Raw genomic sequence first — 23,638 nt, 5'->3', positions numbered from 1 at the left:
GGGGACTCATAAAAAGAGCAAAATATGGTCTGCTAAAAGCTGATGGGAATTGTTAGTGGCTGATACAAAGGTAGTTGCAAATTCTTGCACCTGTTGCACCCGATGCATGTTTGCATCTGCAGGTATTTGGTGCAATCTGCTTTGTGAAACCATACAGAAATTAAGCAAATCGTGCATGCGGAATGGTTGTAAAACAATTAGTGCAGATTGGTGACTTTTATTACTTGGATTGCTTTAATGCACACCTTATGCCTGGTTCACACGGCAAGATTTTAATATTGTCGATTGGTTTTCAAAACCTGAGAACCCTCAAGTGAGACGATAAAACAAATCGTGTATATAACAAGTTTGGTCCTACAGTATGTGGTGTCGAGCCACAAGGCAAGCACACCACACACAAACATATTTCAGTCACAAATATTGAGATGTCAGGCGGACAATCTCGTAAAACCTCTAAAGGATCAAACATGAGTTTAAAGTAATTCCCTTCCGTGTTTCTGTCACGTCACATTCAACAGGCAACGTTTGTCCTCGGGGAACACCCCACATGGTAGGACATCGAGCCAAGACTATCCAACATGTTGAATATCCCCGATTTAAGGTCAGAGCGGTCCTGACGTCCTTCCGAGCAACCTAGATCACTCTTAACACACCACACATGGCAGGAATATTTCATAAGATTATCTTAACAGCCATCATGATTATCGGGACATGTTGGAAGGGGAAGATCTGGAAAAAACATAATAAATAAATAAAAATCCTGCCGTGTGAACCAGGCATTAGAGTTGCAGAGTAAAAAAAACTACAAAACTGTTGCTTTCATTTTTTTATTGAGGTGGTCACACTTGATTATCAGTTATTTAGGTGCATATCAACAGTTTGCATTATTCCTTACGTGTTATAATCTACAATTACTTTTTTATCTTGTGACCACATAAAAAGGGTGTACTTTGTGGGTTTAAAAGTAACACAGAACAATACATTCAAATACAAACAACGAACACGAAATCTGGACAAATCTCTTAACTTTATTTTGCTGAAAAAGCACTGACTAGTTTCACATGAAATGAGGTGTATCAGTATAAACAAACAGATCAGACAAGACAAGTGTTGGACATGTTATAGAGTATCAGCACACAAAGCAAGGCAGTCACATATTCAACCAAATATGTTTTCCCCTACTATTAAATTTATTATTTTATATAACAGCTAAGGTCTAAATTTCACTGTTGATTAAGTTTATCAAGTCAATCCTTTGCAAAAGAGCCACGTTCTGCAATGCGGAGAAAAGGTAACTGACTTTTAAACTGAGGACACAGGAGGACATGCAGGACATCTGGATAGTTTGTATTCATTGGATGGTCAACAGTGTTTTTCTGGCCACTCTTTCCTGGTTGGATGAATGAAGAGTAAAGGCAAGGAGAGTTCAGAGTTCAGGTCCACCAGAAGTTGGCCCTGGAGATGGAGAGATGATTCAGTAAGTGAAGAACTTGGCATTCCCAAGTGGATGATGACAAAAAGTAGGATTGGATTGAGCAGAGCACTGAGGATGAGAGATGACATGTGTTGGATTCAATTAAGGGTTTAATAAAAGTGTCATTCTTCCTCATGAGCCAACAGCTTAAAAGCTAAGTCAACATGACGGTGACAATTATAGAGGAATTCTGAAACTATCTCATCCACTGACTGTCCCACGCTAAAGGGTTTAATATTCCTGTAAATGATAACAGACAAATCTGGTCTACAGTTCTCCGTACACATCATGACTTTACAGAACTAAATGGGCATACCAATGAAATGCATGTGCTGGTAATTATGTCACTTAACTCCACCCTGGGTGTGTTGATCACATTTTGGATGTCAAAATGCAGATGGGCGGTCACGGAAAAGATTCTATGAAATCCAAAAACCTCTCAAGCTTTGCAACAGGAAGGATAGAAACTGCATATTTGAATTAATGTATTTCTGACAACACTCTAGGTAGTAAATAAAATGCAATCATTTTGTGGCCACTACAAATTCCATTCTTGTGAAACAACTGCAGAGTCAGGATCAAAAGAAAGTACACCCCTATTAACTCCTAGGCATGTACATATCAGGGTATAGTAAAACAATCCTATCTTCACCAGGTACTCAAAGCAGACGTCCTGGTACGCAGTGTCACGCAATAAACTGCACGGCAGGAAAACGTCTCTGTATCGAACTGTTTTATATATGACACTCTGCTCCGAGCAGCCGGTCACGAGTATGCGCCGCGTCACGGCCATTATCTGTCTTGCACTGAGAGGTGCAAGACAGGTCCCCAGTGTGGTGTAATGGCTTTTAACACAACCTATCTTCTTTTCTTTTTGTTTTTCTAAAGCTAAACAGGAAATTAGCTCAGCGCCCCCGTCCGATGACGCTATGGTAGAAAGTGTGGGAAATGTAGGAATTCGTTACCAGAAATATAGGAAATTGGTACGCTTGACTATGAAGCCTCAAACATCCGCGGACAGTGCATGCATAGTCCACGCCACTCACAGTACGTCCGACTATCAGATGATTTTTACCTGACAGGTTTAGTATTTGATCATCCTCTTGATTGCCTCAAAGCACTTCCACTTGTCTGGGATGTAGAAGGGCTCAAAGATGTGAGGGAAGGGGGTGTCGTAACCACAGACCCTGGCAATAGGAGCTTCCAGGTTAAGGAAGCACTCCTCCTGTAAAGGGAAAAAAACCCAGCTGTTGTTACTTTAATACAACAAACCAGCTGATATAATCCAACAGTTCTAACTAATACAATCAATACATGGGATGTTAGAACTGGTTTGTGAAAGCAAATTAAAAAGGATGACGAGTCATACAGAGCAAAAAAAAGGCTTTGACAATGTTGGTAATTAAATGCAGACACATGCCTGCACACAAGGTTCAAGTAGAGTGAGCGAAAGCTGATCACAACAATAAAATTTTAACGCAGTAGTCTGGACCAAGATGTAATGGTTGTGCTAGAAGCTTGATTGGGACCAGAAGAGACAACAAAATAAAATACTGAAATACGCTGCGGGGACATTTTTTTTTATCTAACAGTACCATCTTATCTATGGTTTATCCAACTTGTGGATTGAAATGTAATCCCCAGCATATGAAATGCATCAGTTTTTACACAGCTCTAATGACATTTGATTTAATCAAAGATTGTTGTCAAATTGGATGTTTCCCCAGCCGGCTCTGTCAGAATAAAAGTCGGATTTATTTTAATAGTTGACAGTGTGAGAGAGAGCTGTAACCAACCTGTACCACAGCCTATCGCTTGATTTTGTCATTTGGATCAGGACTTTCCCAAAAATCACCATCAAATTATGGATATGGGGCAGGTAATCTTTCCCATCTTTCAATTTATGCAACTATAGACACTTTGTTTTGCTTTGGTACATTATCAACTTGGGGCATGACACACTTCAAATCTGGGAAACGTGTAAATGGTTTGTTTCAAAGATCAGAAATTTTTCTGATCAAAACCACATCTCCTCAAAGCAGGTCGATTTTCAGACTGGCTAAAGTGCAAAACAAACTATGAACTTTTTTGACCTCTTCCCATGGACACTAGCAGAACATTGTAAATGGACAAACCACCTGATGACTTAGGTAAACATACTTGGAAATAAACCTAAAGATGCTTAGATTCAACTGAGCTGTGAGTACCTCAAAGAATCCAGGTAAAAGCATTCTAGTGACTGACAGCATCACAAACTTAACCATCTGTGTGTTAGAACATTTGTTCGCTACTATACCTCCCAGTGTCATCTGCTACTATATACCCCAGGATGGTCTGCAACCACAACTCCCAGCAGGAATGGCAGCTGATAGGAAGGGGCGTTGCAGCACTGATGTCACAGTGGGCTATATTAGGACACGGGAGACGCCCCACCTTTCCTTTTTTTCCTGCTGGAAACCAAAACGCGGTTACCACGCAACGGAGGCACATCATTCTGGTGAAGAAACCACACGTGGGTTTTCATTAATTCTTCTCACTGGCCAAACTCATGAGAAGAGTTTTCTGGTATAAGAAGACCAGTGGACTTTACTTTACCGATTGAAGGCGTGGATTTAACATGTAACCCAAAAAAAACCCCCAGAGGTTTTCCAAGGAGACTTAATTTTCCTCTTTGTTTTTGTTTCAGTCGACTGCTGACAGGTTGCATATTTTTCCCCTTTTGCCAAAGCAGAAAGGCCGGCCGTCTTCGAGTTTGTTACGGACGCGTAACAAACCCCCCCCCTCTCCCTCTGCTCCAGAGAAGACGACACCAAGTAATCCCGTTTTGTTTTTATTTCTATTAGAAATGGTTGCGTTTTAAAAGTTTTATGACCCTTTGTGTTTCACTGAGCTCCAACTTTGGTGGTTTAATGACTGCAGCCTGGTGGAAGTCGCTCCCAAAGCTTCGCCCACTACCATACTTTCTCTTGTTTTTGCCATAACTACTGTTTGACTTTCATACAGACTCAATGCTGTTTTATCTTGTTTAGTTAGTTATTTTACCCCTTTTGTGTCGAACTTGTGCATGCTTGATTAGGTGAAGATTATTGAATCAGAATAGCGAGGTGTATCAGGGCTGTTGATTTAATAAATATACACATAGAGAAAGAGAGAGCGTTTGTGTTTATTTTGAGCAAGAGTGATTTGTCTGTCAAAATAAGGTCAAAGTTCCCCCACCTTCAGCGAAGCGGTTGATTAAACAGTGACATCTAGTAATAGTTATCAATTATTACTGAGAATTTAATGATTGTAATTATCAAGGGCCTTGAGCCATAATTACAACACCAGAGGACATCTCTGATTTCTATTAATAAGTAATGATTTTAGGTTAAGAAATGAATTTTTTTCAAATTATGATTTTAAATTATAATTCTTGATAAATATTAATTAATCAATAATCATAATTCTTACAAGCGTAATGGCAAACTACAGATCCACAAACTGGCTGCCAAGGTGGTTGGTATTTGACAAGGTAGCGCATGTATACTTTATTGACACCTTTTCATTTTTAATAAAACATTTGACAGAATACTGAGTAATGTCACATTTAATGAGGGCAAGTTTGGTGCTTTTAATTCTTCTAAAAATCACAAAAAAAAAAAAAAAAACGAGAACAACAAACTTGCATTATTTGCCTGATTGAATTCCATTAGTGTTCTAAAACCACTGGTAACTGCGCCAAGTGAACACAATTTATGTGAAATGATTTATATGGTGCCCATTTGAATTTACCATTGTTCTTTGTAAGTTAACGCAAGCTAAACCAGACTGGATAGACAGCATCTGTGAACATCAATTTTTATGTGTAGACATACACTATAAATTGGTTTTAGATAGGGACTTTGACTGGACCTTTGTAACACATAAATATGCTTTGATCCATACCGACCCCGTGTCGCCCAGGCTGTGTCTTTAGGGTCATTGTGATACCGGAAGGGGAACCTTCAGCCAACTCTCCGATCTACTGCAGCATCTAACTGGTTTTCTACCAGAAGTACCATGTATTTAGCTAAATCCACCTTCTAAACACTCTGACCAGCTTCCCTGTTCCTTCTGAATAAAAGCCTAAATGCAGCATGATGCTGTAGTAATACTGGTGTTTCTTGATCTTCATGATGCTGTTTTTTTTTACCCACGTTCTTTTCCAAAGTCCTGAGGCTGTACACCTGGGCCAAGAAAGTAATTGGAACACCTGATTTCAATCATTTGGATGGGTGAGCGAATACTTCTGGCAATATGTACCTTTGATTTAGTTGTGCCATTATTTTACTTTAATTGCTTATCCTTAGTTTACAAGGATCTATTTTTGTTGAGCGCTTGGCTTCAAAGGACATATTTTGTTTCATATATTGTATGTAGATGTTTGCCTAATATTTATATTCTTTTTTGTGCCTTGACACCTAATAAGTAAGTAAGTAAGTAAATAAATTAGGTGGTGGTGGTGGCAACAGTGGTAGGAGTTCATCCTGAAACCGGTAGGTTACTGGTTCGAACCTACCCCCTCTGTCCTTCTCAGTCTCTGTGTCACTTCACCTGCCTTGACTGCTGATGAGAGGCCCGATCAGATCAGAGGCCCAGTGGTGCAGATTGTATGGCACCACTGTCAGTGTATGGTAGATATGAATGGCATATGAATGGGTGGATGACTGATTGTAGTGTAAAGCGCTATACAAGTGCAGGTCATTTACCATTTAGCGTGCAACTGCATGCTGCCATTTGATGTTGATACAAATACATTTTACTACTGAGGGACAAATAAAGGATCATTCTATACTAAAATAAATTGTGTTTCAAAACCAACTAAAGCAGCAGAGTAGGTTACTATGGGTTCCTCCTTTTTTCTGCTCTAGTTGTCAGTTTTACTCTGGCTCCACCATAACCTGAGTGTTTATTAGTCACAATAGCCTCAAATGCCTTTATACCTAAACGAGGAGTAATGAAGGGGGGCGCCCTGGTTTGTTTTCTTGTCTCACTATTTAGGAGCCAACTGAGCCATCAGGTGATTAACATTTTCCTGGAATAAATAGAGCCGCCGTAGAAAGGAGCATTGCATGATTTAAATAGAACTCAAGGCTTTTATCTCAAAACTTATTTTTGACCAACATAGTAAAGACTTTTCCTTTTAAAATGCTTAATAGGTGCTATCCAACTAACCACTACATTTAGAGACTTACAGGTGATAAAAATGAAAATTGTACTTTATGTGACATCATTGGGGACACAAAGGTTCATTTATTCTGGTAATGCTTGTTTACCAAACATCTTAGGAACAAGCTGTCACGTTTTATTTCTGATCATGTTTATCCTATTTTTTCATTTATGTTGGAGGAATGTTTTGTTTGGTTACACAAATTCATTTATCATTTTTATGTTGTTAACCTGCTTCTTCTACTGTCCAAATTCTATATTCATAAACCCAGGTTCTCCAATCGTAAGCCAAGTTTAATTAGATTTCTTTTGTATATACAGCATTATATGTTCTCAATAATATACAGTACAAATAAAAATGTCTTAAAAACATGTCATCTTTTTAAACATTTTAATATACTTCTTTAATTTTTTGTGTTAGAATGATTTAAAACCCCTGGCATTTTGTGTTTATGGTATTCTTAAGTGAAATCCTTTTTGTTTACTTCCTTGCTACTCCTTTGTGTTTTTGTCAACTTGATGTTTGCCATGTTCTGTTTTATTGTTCTAAATAAAATGTGAAGAAGAAAAAAGACTGGAGCATTGCATGGTTCGAACGCTGCACCTGGAAAGTGCATCTCGATACAGGAGCACAGACCAGTAGAACTTGGTCATTGGGCTGTCCATGTCCATAGAGCTAATATTTACACAGATAGCGTTGGCTATGTCACCCAGAAGGTTTACCACTTCACTGCTACAGGAGCTTTACTGACCTTTATGAGTTGCTCTTAAACATCAGTGTCGTAACATTAGCTTGTAGCGTTACCATAGCTAGCATGTGGCATCCTTCAACATTTCTTATTTTTCAACCTGTCCCTCTGCTTCATAGGGAAAGTACCTTCAAACAACATGTTTTCTTGGTCTTCTTGGCTAAAGAGGGTCACATATGTTTTATTTATTGGATGTTCTCGCCATGCTGGCAGAGTTTAAAACTTCAGCAGCAGAATAGGTCAGTTTATATAAATTTTGACACAAATGAGAATCTTTGAATAATCGATTTTTTAGTATTGATTACATTGACATATTGATATTTCTGTCCTGAATGGTCCATCATCGTTTTATCCTATCTCATCTCATCTGATTTGGTGTGCAGGGTTTTCCTTTGCCTTTATGCTGGAGCCAGTAACTCAGGACATGCAGCATGCTCCGACCAGTTTATTTACTCTAGCCTTAAAGAACATGACAATACCAGTTTATCAATCCCTGCTCTGCTCTTCAATGCTGTTTTTTTGCTTTCCTCCTGGACTGGGAACTATTTTCATGTGCTGACAAATGCCTGTGGCCTTAGGGTTTATAAAGGGTATTTAAAGGCGGCAAGTGAGTTTGAGCGGATGGAAAAGTATTCAAGACATTTGATTTATGAATAAAAAACGTTACTAAAGCTTCTGCATGGTAATATTAGTAGACACATGCTGACAATGTTCTAGATTTAATACCTTATCAAGATCATATCAGAAATAAAACTAAAAAGACTAGGTTTTGAGGCTCATGGATCTGATTTAATCATAATTAATGTCTAAATTAAACATAATTTAATACGGTGGTACAGGAAGTGTTCTTTGGACAAACATCTATGCTCATGGACCCAACAAACTTGGCCAGCAGTGAACACACTTCCAAGAGGTTTTTGTTGATGCAAACTTGTTGAACTGTAAGATTTTGTCATGCTGGGTCTTGTTTAACAAAATCCAAGACTTTCTGTACATTAGCCTGAGTCCAGACTTAGCTGGAGAGTCTTGTTTTCCTAAATTATTAATTTAAGAGCACGAATGAGCTTTTGTGTTGGGTTTGTTTGGTAAATTTCAGCAGGAGAGCAAAAAGAAAAATAAGTTTGTCTCATCCTATTTTACTGGTGAAGGTACTGCTGTGACATCTTATGTCCACCTAGACTATGAAGAGTCAACAACCTATTCTCTGCATGCAGACAAGCAGTCAGACTGTACTGTAGACTCTACTCTTTAGTCTGGAAGAGATCTGTAATCTCCTCTAAATAAATTTACTGACAGTAGGAGGAAAATAAAGTAGCCTGACTGTCTGCCACCAAAACTGGACAGGGAACGGCCACACAACTCAGATTTCATTCAAATGATTGTTTACTTTAGGGGAAGTGCATCATTATATGTAATATAGTTAAATGTCAGAATAAAAATATGTTAACATGGGAGTAGCAAAAAGTTAGTATCCCCCGGGGTTTATAAAAATACTTTCCAGCGAGGGCGGGGATTTGCACTGATCATATTGTGTTTGATTGTCAGAAACACCCGCAGAATCAGGGGTTGAAATTAGAAAGAGACAGCAAGGTTGCAATATCCACTTCTGGGAGTCCATGTAGCTCACCTTAGACACAAACTGGCACCAAGTCACATATTTGTTAGTTCTCAATATTATAGTCTGAACATAGTCTCAATAAGTCTGAACACTGCGTATTCTAATTAAAAGCATCAAACCAAACTAACTGAAGGAATGTCAAAACGACACATCTGTGCAGTTCCACCAACAATACATCAGCTCCAACTCAACAAGCTGGAGATGAGATGGAAATTAGGAACATTAAAACATTAACAAATATAAAGCTACACAAGCTGAAGAACTGATTCATTTATTGACAGCTAGAAATGATGTACTTTATTATTGAAACTAGTCCAGCTCGCAAAACTTGCAATAGTATAAGGAGAGTTGCCACTGTTCCCAGTGCCACTATACGATCAGCCCTCCTGTTAAAGGGAACAATGCAAAAGTATACAATAATAAAGAGTTGGATTTTTTAAAAATATGTGGTAATTATACCAAACTCTTCAGGAGACAGAACCCCCGGAAAGCTGCTGGTCCGGATTCTGTCTCACCAGCCAGCCTGAAGCACTGCGCTGATCAGCTGTCTCCAGTCTTCACAGACATTTTTAACACCTCACTGGAGACATGTCATGTGCCTGCCTGCTTCAAGTCCTCCACCATCGTCCCTGTTCCCAAGAACCACAGGGCTTAATGGCTTCAGACCCGTCGCCCTGACCTCTGTGGTGATGAAGTCCTTTGAGCGCCTTGTGCTCTCACACCTAAAAGACATCACTGACCCCCTCCTTGACCCCCTGCAGTTTGCCTACAGAGCCAACAGGTCTGTAGACGATGCAGTCAACCTAGCCCTTCACTTCATCCTCCGGCACCTGGACTCCACAGGAACCTACGCCAGGATCCTGTTTGTGGATTTCAGCTCTGCCTTCAACACCATTGTCCCAGTTCTGCTACAGGAGAAGCTCTCCCAGCTGAGTGTGCCCGACTCCACCTGCAGGTGGATCACTGACTTCCTGTCTGACAGGAAGCAGCGCGCGAGGCTGGGGAAGCACGTCTCTGACTCCCTGACCATCAGCACCGGTTCCCCCCAAGGTTGTGTTCTCTCTCCTCTGCTCTTCTCCCTGTACACCAACAGCTGCACCTCCAGTCACCAGTCTGTCAAGCTTCTGAAGTTTGAGGACGACACCACCCTGATCGGACTCATCTCTGATGGTGACCAGTCCGTGTACAGATGGGAGGTGGACCATCTGTTGGACTGGTGCAGCCAGAACAACCTTGAGCTCAACGCTCTAAAGACAGTGGAGATGGTTGTGGACTTCAGGCAGAACCCAGCCCCACCTGCCCCCATCACCCTCTGTGACTCCACAATTGACACTGTGGAATCTTTCCGCTTCCTGGGAACCATCATTTCCCAGGATCTCAAGTGGGAGCCAAACATCAGCTCCCTCATCAAGAAAGCCCAGCAGAGGATGTTCTTCCTGCGGCAGCTGAAGAAATTCAACCTGCCAAAGACTATGATGGTGCACTTCTACACAGCCATCATTGAGTCCATCCTCACCTCCTCCATCACCATCTGGTACACCGCTGCTACAGCCAAGGATAAGGGCAGGCTGCAGCGTGTCATTCGGTCTGCTGAGAAGGTGATTGGCTGCAGTCTACTGTCACTCCAGGAACTGTACACCTCCAGGACCCTGAAGCGGGCAGGGAAGATTCTGGCTGATCCCTCCCACCCCGGTCACAGACTCTTTGAGACTCTCCCCTCTGGCAGGAGGCTGCGGTCCATCCAGACCAAAACCTCACGCCACAAGATCAGTTTTTTCCCATCTGCCACCAGCCTTGTTAACAAAGCCCGGAAACCACCCTGACACTCTCCCTGCCCCCCCCCCCTTTTTTTTTTTTTTTGCTGACAGGACACTTGTAACCTGTAACTCTATGCGTTACATTAACGCTCAGCTTGGACTCCTGCTTTACTTGCACAATGATCACCTGCACTGTTGTATTGCTCTTGCATCTTATACTGCTCTATACTTACTCTCACTCACTTAAAACTGTGCACATATATTTATATTATATTGTAGATATGTTTATACTGTTTAATTTGTATTGTATTGCACTGACTATGCCAAAACAAATTCCTTGTATGTCCAAAAACGTACTTGGCAATAAAGCTTTTCTGATTCTGATTCTGCTGTCAGGCCTAGAGTTAAGAGGACACACCAGCAGCGACATCATGTCGGTCTGAAAATGGTTGAAGTTCATCACTGGAGTAAATACTGTAGGTGCATTTCAATTCATCGGCTCCATTCTTCAAAGGTCGATTATGTCACATTAGCCTGACAAATGCTGGCCCAACTTGAAAGTTCCTCCAAAGGCGGTCTTCAAATAAGTCCTTAATTTTATGAAAAGGCAGGAGACACCTGGTGCATGTCATGTGGTCAAACATATACCATAATCTCGTCCTGTGTGCGCTGGTCAACTGTCAGCCAAACTCACTGCTGATCATCGAGAAGCACAGACAGAAGACTGGAAATCAAACATAGTTCAAAATACTCCCAAAGGTAAATTCTTCAGGTATTATGGACAATTGGGTGTTTATGCCAATTTCAACAAAAGAAATCATAAATTGCTTGTTAAACAACGATATAATCAAATGGCAGCAACAATAGATTTAGGCTGATAAACATCATTTCACTGGACTCCTACTTTTGCATCCTTCGATTGAGCAATGCAACCACTGACTTGTGACACAACTAATGATATCACTATTGTCCCTTTTAAGCTACCGTACGTCATCTACTGCTTGGCACAGTGACCAGACACCCAGCATGTGCCTTGTTGTTGTCTCTGGCAGTATGACATATTTAAAGCAATATTAAAGCTTGTCTATTTATCTTATTGCTAACAATCGTGAAATCGTACGGAGGATAAATCTATGACTGTGTGCAGGAACTAAGCATTACCTGTGGCTCCTGCTAGCAGCAACATGTCCTGCTGCCTCATTTAAGGACATGCCAGATTTTGTTGATTGAGAGCACAAGAATTAGAGAAACAGGTAGAAAAAAACTGCTACCCAGTGATGTCACAAGTCAGGAATGAAACACTGGTATACTTAATAGCAAAAACGCTTATTAAGAATGATGCAGGGTTTATAAACTCCTGAACAACATGTTAAGACTGGTGAAAGTATTTCATGCAAGCCGTTGAGAATAAAGCTTCAAAATGCAAAGAAAAAGGAAACAGCAGGAAGAGATTAAACAAATAAGAGGTACATTATTGAAACACATTGTCTAAAAAGTCCAAATCTGTGCTTTAATATCATGTTCTGTCATACATTTACTTCTGATAGAAAAGGCTAAAGCTCTTAAACCCCTTAATACCTGCTTTTATTTTCAATTACCGTATTTTCCGCACTATAAGGTGCACCGGATTATAAGGCGCACCTTCAATGAATGGCCTATTTTAGAACTGTTTTCATATATAGGGCGCACCGGATTATAAGGCGCATAGAATAGAAGCTACTGCAGTCAAACGTTTGACTGGGGTTGCGTTATGCATCCACTAGACGGAGCTGTGCTAAAGAGAATGTCAACAAAACAGTCAGATAAGTCAGTCAGTCAAACTTTATTAATACACTATAAACCAGCGTTCTGATAACTCCATTCACTCTCATGGTAAGGTCTCCTCTACATAGAATTCTATTGAATAGAGCCAACCGCACGTTAGGAATGCATTGGAGTCTATGAAGTTGAAGTTGAAATCAAACGTTAGTTAAAACGTGAAAGGGAACTTTTCCCTGATTCAGTAAACACGTAAAAGAAACAGTTTGATGCACTAAATCAAACGTTAGTACATTCACAATATAGTAGCGTTAACTGTTGAATTCTCTCGCTGCTGCTCTATTCCCATGTTCGACTACGTAGCTGACAGCCTTGAGTTTGAACTCAGCATCGTAAGCGTGTCTCTTGAAAGGTGCAATTTTGGGGTCGTTATACACACACAAGTGATGTTGGACTAGGAGTAAGCACAGTACAGGTGTTTACCGCTATTACTTTGGCGACACCCCTGACTACGGTAGCCGTAATGCTGCAAGCGGTGCGGCTTTGTAGTTTACCAGTCGTACTGAAACATTTTGACAGAGCGCCGTGTACAACCAGTATGGATCAACCAATTAACCAATTGATCCATATATAAGGCGCTCCGGTTTACAAGGCGCACTGTCATTTTTTGAGAAAATTTATGGTTTTTAAGTGCGCCTTATAGTGCGGAAAATACGGTATATAAAAATATTTGAGTTTTTGCTGTCAATCAGATCCTAGATTATTTAGGCTAACTTGAACATTGCACCTAAAAATCACATTGTGTTTTTAGGAAGTTAATTAGCATTTTATTGCATGACAAAAGTATTTGATCACCAAACAACCAGTAGGAATCCCGGCTCCCGGGGAACTAACAGGCTCACAGACCTATTCTCCACTCATTACCTGCATTAACTGCACCTGTTTGAACTCGTTATCTGTATAAAAGACACCTGTCCACACAAATAAACTCCAACCTCTCCACAATGGCCAAGACCAGAGAGCTGTGTAAGGACCTTAGGGATAAAATAGTGGACCATCCCTGCACAAGGCTGGGATGGGCTACAGGAAAATAGCCAAGCAGCTTGATGAGAAGGCAACAATTGTCGGAGCAATTATAAGAAAATGGAAGAAGTTCAAGATGACGTTCAATTGCCCTCAGTCTGAGGCTCCATGCAAGATCTCACCTTGTGGGGCATCAATGATCATAAGGAAGGTGAGGGATCAGCCCACAATTGGACTTAAAAAGTGAAAGAAATATCCTGGCAAGTTCTAATGGCACCCAATGTGACAGGGAGATCCCACTGGAGACGTTTTCTACATCAATTTCCTGAGTGGAGCATGCTCCATCATGATCTTGTAGGCATTTCCTTCAATGGAACAACGGTGCTACTGGTTGTGCAGAGGCATCCAACTGGCTGGCTATATGGAAATATGGCAGCTGGTATTCCTCTTGTCTGAGGATAATAATTTGATCTATTAACAGGACATTGCTGCAATGCCTCTTCCAAGAGAATAATGTCCTTTTTTTGGACCATCCTGCATGTTCCCTTGATCTAAATTCCTTTAAAACCTTCTGCGGGTGGATGTCAAGGAAGGTTTGTAAAACAGATGTCAGTTTCAGATCGTGGATTCTTTTTGAAAACATCTTCATCACATGGAATAACGTTCCTACCTTACCTTGAAGTGATCAAAATAATTTTAGGGCTTTTGTTTCTTGTTTTTTTTTTTTATTGGCTATGATCCTAATCTTTGGATTAGTTGACAGCCTGTTTTAGTAATTTTTTGCCTTTGAACTTAATCTGTTCGTTCTGCCTGTTGCCTCTGTTTCTTCTTTCAAATTTTGAAGCTCTCCTTAAAACCTGGTTATGATTCAAGACCTTGAAATGCAAATACTTGAAATGTTTTCTCCAGTCTTAAGATTTTAATCATGAGTGGTTAATTAAAGTACTCAAACAGCAGTAATACGTTCTGTTCGGCTGATGCTTTACCAACATGGTAATTTTTAAACTTTATGAAGAGACATGATAAAGAAATTGCAAAAAAAAAACAAATAGAGTATGAATTTCAGTCACTTGAATCTGTGTATACAATGTGACATTAACATTGTATTGTTTTTGTCAGAGCAACAACAAGTTTTAGGCCACTATTTTATTTATTTATTTCTCTCATTTAAGGTTTCTTTTTGTTTTTGGCGGTGACAGCTTATACCTCACTAAACAAAGGTTTAAAGCTTTTATTGTGTGGCTTAGTAGTCATGTTGCCTAGACTCTCTACCTCCAACCCCTCCTGGGGTTAGAGGTAGAGGTCTTACAACTGTAAAATCAATGCTCTGGGCAAACAGAGGCTATTTGAGTTTTATTAGAAAGTGGGAATTTTATGGGCAAAACCATGGCCAATTAACAAGACCAGTATTCCTTTGAAGGCCATCTTTTACCCCTGAGAGCTTATGATGCCAATTAAATTTCCTCTTCTGAACACAAACATACTCATACACTTTACCAGAGGTGCAGTCACACTCAGACAGCAGGCACTCACCTGTACAGTAGAGCTGATTTCAGCAGCAAATCCTCCTGTTACTGGTGCCTCGTGACTGACGACCAAGCGCCCTGTTTTCACCACCGACTGAAAGCAAGAGAGACATAAATAAGTGGAAATTAATTACAGAGCTCTTTCTAAAATGGAAATTTCATCTTCTCATCACCGCATTAAGGCAAAGTAATAATAACAGCTAAGATTTAGGGGTAGCGGCTGATTATCAGTTTGATTGGCCCAGACGGTGACTGGCCTGCCGAAAATTTTAAAAATCAGATTTTTTTTCCAGTCAGTGGATGCAACAGCTACCAGCTCATGCTGAGAATGACTTTGGTAAGGACACTACTACTGGGTGAAGAAGACTCCAAGTTAGCTATTTTCAGTGTCAAACTGTATTCTCTACCACATATCAAGAAATGTCTCCTGTGTTTTACACATTGTGGAAAAAAGAGAAAAGGCAGAACATAGTACAACAAAGCCACTCTGTGCTATTCTTTTAAGCTTTTAATGTCTGTCTATCATTAAACATCCTGGATTTGGAAATGTTGGCAGATGTTTGTAAATCCTAGAATCAAGGTAAGGATTTTAAGTAAGTATGTTGTGTAAGTATATTATGTATAACTCTTTATTGGCACTTTTCTAATAAAGGGTTGATAGAAAACTACGTCAAACACACATTTACAATCATAAAAGTATTTGTTGAGTCAGAGTGCATGTAGAGGTCCTCATAGTTGGATGTGCCACTCTTAAGACAGTTCACGGATGTTACCATGAAATTGTGCACACGCTTCTCTCTGTGGCAATCCTATATCTGCCAATTTCCCTCAGGGTGTATTTGCGTTGTGCCCATTGTGTGATTGCATGCAGAAACTGAACATGACACAACATAATGAGCCGAATGACTGATTTAGGCTGGTACACAGGGACAACTGGACAATCATGGACATAAGAGGTCTCCACCTCCCAGGCATTTGTATATGGGTTTTCTGTAACCTGACATTACTGCAGAGGGATGCCTCCACCCAACCCGTTATCTACCACAGCATAAAACCAATACTATACTATAATCTTATCCAGTGGCCACTAGTCCAAACCAAAGCTATGTCTGTTCTCTGCAGCTTCAGCAAACTTTTTCTCTCCTCTACCCAGCTGGACTAGCTTAATTTATTTCAGCAATATCCTGTGCAAACACCTTTAAAACAACACAATATTACCATGTTGATCGTAACATGGTGTGCTACTTTGAGAATGGCCAGTGAGATTAAATTGGAAACTGATGAGTGTAGCTGGTCAACATTTTTGGATTAAGTGCATTTTATATCAAAATAAAAACAAACAATGCAGATTCATTTAAACTAAGATGGGCGACTACTGCATGCTTCTCCACCCCTCAAAGCCACAAACCAAACTGCTAATGTAGCTGTATAACCTGCTTAAAATAGGTGTCACATATGGAAATGGAAATTGAGACTTCCACACACACAGGGATGCTGGTTCTTCTTTCTGATGCCAAACTGGCACATTGTTTTTTAATGCTGAGGTCACCAGTTTGGCAGTGAACTTTAAACAACTGTCTGTTATGGTGCCACAATCACTCAATTGAGCGAAAAGTAGAAGAGTCAGTACTAGGTTACTACTGCTAACATCCTTAGTGCATAACATTTAATCATTAATTTGGGGTATTTAGAGGAGCAGGAAGATCCTTGATAGTAAAACTGATATAAACCAAACTCATTACACTGCCAAGGCAGCATATTAAACAACTCATCCCGATATGAGGTGAATGAGTTCAGCCAAATACACTGATTATATGACACCATCTTCAGGAATGTGCAAGTTAATAACAGTTGCAGACAACAATAACAAATGGCTATCTGCGCAGTTAGGAGGAATCAGCGGGGAGCTGAGAGTTGATCCATGTCTTGATATGACATGTTGCTATAACGTTTGCCTCAGTTCCATGACTCATATGGGTCAGGTGAATAAACAGAGCTGCTGTCAAATCTATTACTCCACCCTAATGCTGAACCCGATCCTCATTTTAGGCAACCTTGTAGACAAAGGCTGTTGACGTCAAGTTTACACTGAGACACAATCAATGCCTAGATTTACCAGCTGGTTCATTCCCTGAGGGCACTTCTATCACTGCCGAACCAAAGGTGCATTCTTTACATGCTTTAAGTACAATATATGCTCTGTTATTTTGTATTGCAGGGCTGAGTTTCAAACACCTTGACCCAAAACTATTCATACTTCTGACAGATCTAGATATACGGTTATTTATATTCAACCAAGATGTTTATTTCTGATTGAAAATGACACCGGCATCTCTCAAAAGATAATAAATCTATGTAAAAGTATCACTTTTGAAAAAAAAAAAAATATATATATATATATATATATATAAAATCAAAACACAGCATGTTTAAAATTATCTTTACCCCTCTCAATAGTCAACAAAGTATTATGACCCTTTATGTTTGGTGATGAGCTCCATGTCTATGAGACTAGAAGGCCTCCTTAACATCACCCTAATCAGAATCAAGTAAGGATTCTATTTTGACCACTACAAAATATTTGCATTAATTCCCAGTCAATAGAAACATGGTGGTACAATCAAAAGATTACTTCTAAATCTAAATCTGCCAGGGAATATGGGAAATATGGGAATATAGGAAAGATAAAATATAGGAAAGATAATTAAAACTAACATGTTTTAAGTAATTTAAGATGAATAAACCCCTTTCCATGCTAACTAAAGTGATGCTAATCACAATATACGCTAATATAAGGTGTTAAAAATGTCACCACCATGTGTTCTAATTAATCTTTACCAAACCCTCTGTTGCGTTGAGCTATTTGTTGTTACTGTGCTTCATTTTCACATACTTCCCCCAGTTGCCTCTGCTGATTATTTATTACAGCTAACAGCAGAAATGCTTCTTATTTTATTTTGCCTGTAAGTCATGTTGTTGCTCAATGAAGCACCCTTTCTTACCATTTTATCTATGTTCCACACAAAGTCGACTGCAACACCTTTCTGTTAAAAAACAAACTCTATCCATCTGTGTCATCTACAGTGCCTTGCGAAAGTACTCGGCCCCCTTGAACTTTTCAACCTCTTGCCACATTTCAGGCTTCAAACATAAAGATATGAAATTCTAATTTTTTTTGTGAAGAATCAACAACAAGTGGGACACAATCGTGAAGTGGAATGAAATTTATTGGATGTGTCAAACTCTTTGAACAAATAAAAAACTGAAAAGTGGGGCGTGCAATATTATTCGGCCCCTTTACTTTCAGTGCAGCAAACTCTCTCCAGAGGTTCAGTGAGGATCTCTGAATGATCCAATGTTGTCCCAAATGACTGATGATAATAAATAGAATCCACCTGTGTGTAATCAAGTCTCCGCATAAATGCACCTGCTCTGTGATAGTCTCAGGGTTCTGTTCAAAGCACAGAGAGCATCATGAAGACCAAGGAACACACCAGCCAGGTCCGAGATACTGTTGTGGAGAAGTTTAAAGCCGGATTTGGATACAAAAAGATTTCCCAAGCTTTAAACATCCCAAGGAGCACTGTGCAAGCAATCATATTGAAATGGAAGAAGTATCAGACCACTGCAAATCTACCAAGACCCGGCCGTTCCTCTAAACTTTCATCTTGAACAAGGAGAAGACTGATCAGAGATGCAGCCAAGAGGCCCATGATCACTCTGGATGAACTGCAGAGATCTACAGCTGAGGTGGGAGAGTCTGTCCATAGGACAACAATCAGTCGTACACTGCACAAATCTGGCCTTTATGGAAGAGTGGCAAGAAGAAAGCCATTTCTCAAAGATATCCATAAAAAGTCTCGTTTAAAGTTTGCCACAAGCCACCTGGGAGACACACCAAACATGTGGAAGAAGGTGCTCTGGTCAGATGAAACCAAAATCAAACTGTTTGGCCACAATGCAAAATGATATGTTAGGCGTAAAAGCAACACAGCTCATCACCCTGAACACACCATCCCCACTGTCAAACATGGTGGTGGCAGCATCATGGTTTGGGCCTGCTTTTTGTCAGCAGGGACAGAGAAGATGGTCAAAATTGATGGGAAGATGGATGGGGCCAAATACAGGACCATTCTGGAAGAAAACCTGTTGGAGTCTGCAAGAGACCTGAGACTGGGACGGAGATTTATCTTCCAACAAGACAATGATCCAAAACATAAAGCCAAATCTACAATGGAATGGTTCACAAATAAACGAATCCAGGTGTTGGAATGGCCAAGTCAAAGTCCAGACCTGAATCCAATCGAGAATCTGTGGAAAGAGCTGAAAACTGCTGTTCATGAACGCTCTCCATCCAACTTCACTGAGCTCCAGCTGCAAGAATGGGCAAGAATTTCAGTCTCTCGATGTGCAAAACTGATAGAGACATACCCCAAGAGACTTGCAGCTGTAATTGCAGCAAAGGGTGGCGCTAGGGGGCCGAATAATATTGCACGCCCCACTTTTCAGTTTTTTATTTGTTAAAAACGTTTGACACATCCAATAAATTTCATTCCACTTCACGATTGTGTCCCACTTGTTGTTGATTCTTCACAAAAAATTAGAATGTTATATCTTTATGTTTGAAGCCTGAAATGTGGCAAAAGGTTGAAAGGTTCAAGGGGGCCAAATACTTTCGCAAAGGAACTGTATTTATTAGCATCAGACCACAAACTAAAAAACCTAGGTCAGAGCATTTCTAATTGATCCTATCTACACCTACTGACCTGCCATTTTTGTAAAAACTCTTGTAAAGCCACAATACACCAGACGCTGTTGTTCACACCCAAATAAGTCAGTTTACATCTGACATGACTGGTAGATGACAAAAATGAATAAATAGAAAAATTCATGAACTTAAAGTTTATTTGAATGGGAAAACTTAACTTAATGCATCTAATACTGCTATTTAACAACAAAAAAATACAAATAAATAGACTGAAATTAATTAATTATATAGTCTCAAATTTTAAATTATATATATTTTTGTATCGTAACCCAAGACATATAACTTTCTTCTACTTTGCAGTATGCAGAACTTTGTGTTGGTCTTGCACATTAATACACTGTTTGTGGTAAAATGTGTAAAGGTTCAAGGAGTATAAATAGTTTCGCAAGGCACTATAATCTTAACCTACATGTTACCTGTTCATCTTATTAAATTTCCCTTCTCCGTAAATCCAAATTCAATTTAAAAACACACCAAGACGATGTACAGATGGATGATTTTGTTTTTACATCTGACAACAGACTGTGACAAAACTTCAGCAGAGTAAGTTTGTGCTTACCCGTTTGCTTCCGGTCGCTGGATGGACTTCTAAGAGACAGTAAAGTTCACACATTCCAAAATGTGATCCATTTTCTCCCACTAAATCATACAGTCCTTTTACTTGCCCATGACAGGCACTTTTCATGACAAAACAAACTCAAAGCAGGGGTAAAGCCAAGACATTTACGATTGCTGTGGAGCCATAGGAAGCATAAAACAGTGTAAGAAAATGATACGTTGGAAACATCCAAGGGGAGAAATTATATGCCTTTATTGAGGGGAGAATAGTTAAACATATCACGATTCTTCTGATATAACCTCGGGGAGATGTGCTTGCAAGGAGCATCTTTTTCTTATGGTTAAATCAGGGAAATGTCCAGGCAACCACAAAGATCTCTCCTACCAAAATTAAAAAGCAGTGCAGCAAAATTAAAATATGGTGTCTGTGGTAAATGATAGAGGGTTTACAGAAAAAAAACAAAAAACTATATGAGCTAAGTGTCTCTGAAGTTGTTTTATTTTACACATTTTGCTCAACATTAAAAACAAACCTTTATGAAGTGTATAAAAAGCCCTTTTTCAAACAGGGTCAACCCAACTATCTCTAAAAGAGCCAGTCTATAAATGAGTAAAGTTATTTTACTAGAAGAGCTTTCCCAGACAATAATTATACGATAAAACAAGGATAAACACCCGAAGCCTTGCCTGATTTAAGTGCCAGCAAGGAAACTGTGGCTGGGTAGATAAACCAGCTAAGTTTCACACATGACTTGAGTTTAATAACAAAGTGAAGAGCCGTTTAAAGCCTTTTTTAATTGGAAAAATATTTTAATGCTTATTCAGTGCAGAAACCAACAATTTAAGACATCCTGCTCTTTGGTCCTGAGGTGGCTCAGAGTCAAATGCTGGACTCCTGGTTGGTGGCAGCTGATGGTAGTTGGGCAGGGTGAAAGCTCTGGTGGCCACAGCTTTACTACTCATTGTACTGCAGGGTTGTTATTTGATGCCGAAGTCGTTCCACTGGCTGCAGAAGAAATGTCATGTTTACTGCCGTTCCCATACACACCCAAACCTAATGAGCAGCGTGGAGCTCTGGTATTGCTCTCTGGATTTGTCTCTCCTTTGTACCGTTCCTTCCCGCTGCGTCCCGTCTCATCTCTGTCACCCCATTTTTTTCCTCCTGGCCCCTCTGTGAATCGCTGACTTCCATCGATTTAAACCACTCGGTTTTTATGGAGCCTGTTTTCCCAGCCGCAATACTCATCCCACAATGTGGCCTCGCCACTTGGAGGTTGGCCTGGCATGGCCTCACAGAATGAGATCCGCACCATCACTCTACCTCTGCATTTAAAGTCAGTGTCTCTCCCAAACATGATGACCAATGATTGGCCCCCACAGAGACATAAGAACACACACATTGCATCTGGAACTATAAACAGAGCCATGCAAACGTTTTTGCACTCCATTTGAGCTTTTTCCATGTTTTAAAAACAAGATTTAATGGATTTCTTTGGAATTTTTATGTTATGTACAAACACAAAGCAGAGCTTAATTGTGAAGTTTAAAGGATTGTAAAATGCTTAAAAATAAAAATCTGAAAACTGTGTCATGTATTGATTGCAAGTTCTCAGCTAGATTCAAACATGGACTTTGACTGAGCCATTTTAAACATGAATAGATTTAGATCTGAACTAGGGCTGCATGGCAATAGGAAAACATGAAATAGTAGCATTATTGAATATTGTAATATCAATATAATTAATCTCTTTGCAGTCTTTACAAAGGCCTCATACTTATTGAGATTCAGCGTTCGTTTCTGAAATTACACTGAATTGGATACAATGTACAGCTCTGATCTAATCCATTCATTGATCCTCTGGCTGCATGTTAAGGGTCTGTGTCACACTGGAAGGTAAACTTCCAAGCCAGGCTCAAGTGTTCCACTGCCTCTATTAAGTATTTCCCCCCGTATCTAGCTCCTCATTTACTCTGACCAGCTTCCCTGGTCCCTCACAAGATCTCAACACAATTATGGTACCAGTAGTGGATTTTATAGTGGCAATGATGCATTTATTTGTAATGTTATGTTTTCTGCCACATATAGCGTTTTGCATGTGGGGCAAAACTTTTAATTTCGGTTTTATCTGATCAGAGCAACATTTTTCACACATTTGCTGCGTCCCCAACAGGGTCTAGCAAACTGCAAAATGGGCTTCCTTTGGCTTTCTTCTTGCCACCTTTCATAAAGACCAGATCTTTACAGACACAACAAATAGTTCTCCTGTCAAGAGATTCTGGGTTTGCTGTTGTACCATACTCTTTCCATTATCAGATGATGGATGAATTAGTGCCCAATGAGAAGTTCAAAGCATGGGAAGTAGTTTAACCTAACCCAGCTACTTTACCATAACTTTATCTCTGACCCAAGTGATTTTTTTGTTGGTCTAATGTTCTCCAAAAATCCTCTGAGGCCTTCACATAACAGATGAATTTATACTGAGATTAAATTACACACAGGTGAACCCTATTTACTAATTAGGTGACTTGAGTAATTGGCTGCATTGGATTTTATTTGAGGGTATCAGAGTAAAAGGGACCAAATACAAATGCAAGAGAAATATGTATCTAAACATCCCAGTAAATTCATTCAAGTTTATGGAGGTAAAATGAGAAAATGTGGAAAGGTTTAAGGGGTTTAAAAACTTCTCTAAGGCACTGTATATTCAAAATCAAAGCCGTCTGAAATTCATCCTGTGGTAAACTGTGCATAAAAAGATTTATAAAAACATTTCATAGTGAAAGGTAAACTGAGATGTGCTTTGACAGTGCCAGAGTCGCTTCATGTGCTTTTAATATTTTCAACATATGCATAAATATATTTTGAAAAGAGGCTGCTGGCACCTATTTGTTGGGTCTGTATTTGTACAATGTTAAATTCATCCACGACAGCCCTGAAATAGTGGTGACGAAAAAGGAAAAACAAAGTCTGCTGTACTTGTACTGTATGTTTCTACCCATAAGCAATAAAGAGGCAGCAATTGACTTTCGGCCTTCCCATATAATGCTCCTTTTCTTCCCTCAGGCCGTTCATCAAAACGTGACAGTAACAGAATGTTTAGTTCAGCGCCGCCACAGAGGAGTCGTCCTTGCCGCTGGATCCGCTTGGCTCTGTTTGCCTTCCGTCGACCCTGTAATTGCGCGGCCACAACAGCGCCCTAACTCATGTGCCATTGTGCAT

The 23,638-nt window shown here is 39.8% G+C and overlaps 1 protein-coding gene across 2 annotated transcripts in view; it reads right to left on the bottom strand.

Moving 5' to 3' along the window:
- Positions 1-1,008: 1,008 nt before the first annotated feature.
- Positions 1,009-23,638, bottom strand: part of bckdhb (branched chain keto acid dehydrogenase E1 subunit beta) — an 81,660-nt gene continuing 59,030 nt past the window's right edge. The window contains exons 9-11 of one of the 2 annotated variants that reach the window (XM_047362116.1): positions 15,100-15,186; positions 2,550-2,699; positions 1,009-1,543 (exon numbers count right to left, since the gene is read on the bottom strand). In XM_047362116.1, coding sequence (XP_047218072.1) covers positions 2,559-2,699; positions 15,100-15,186 — 228 coding nt within the window. In that variant the 3' untranslated portion in view covers positions 1,009-1,543; positions 2,550-2,558. The remainder of the gene's footprint in view (positions 1,544-2,549; positions 2,700-15,099; positions 15,187-23,638) is intronic. The other variant, XM_047362115.1, reaches the window with a different exon arrangement.

This window comes from Girardinichthys multiradiatus, chromosome 3 (assembly GCF_021462225.1).
Source record: "Girardinichthys multiradiatus isolate DD_20200921_A chromosome 3, DD_fGirMul_XY1, whole genome shotgun sequence".
Lineage (NCBI taxonomy): Eukaryota > Metazoa > Chordata > Actinopteri > Cyprinodontiformes > Goodeidae > Girardinichthys > Girardinichthys multiradiatus.
The sequence above is the reverse complement of the archived record's forward strand: the minus strand, read 5'-3'. Positions and strand labels throughout refer to the sequence as shown.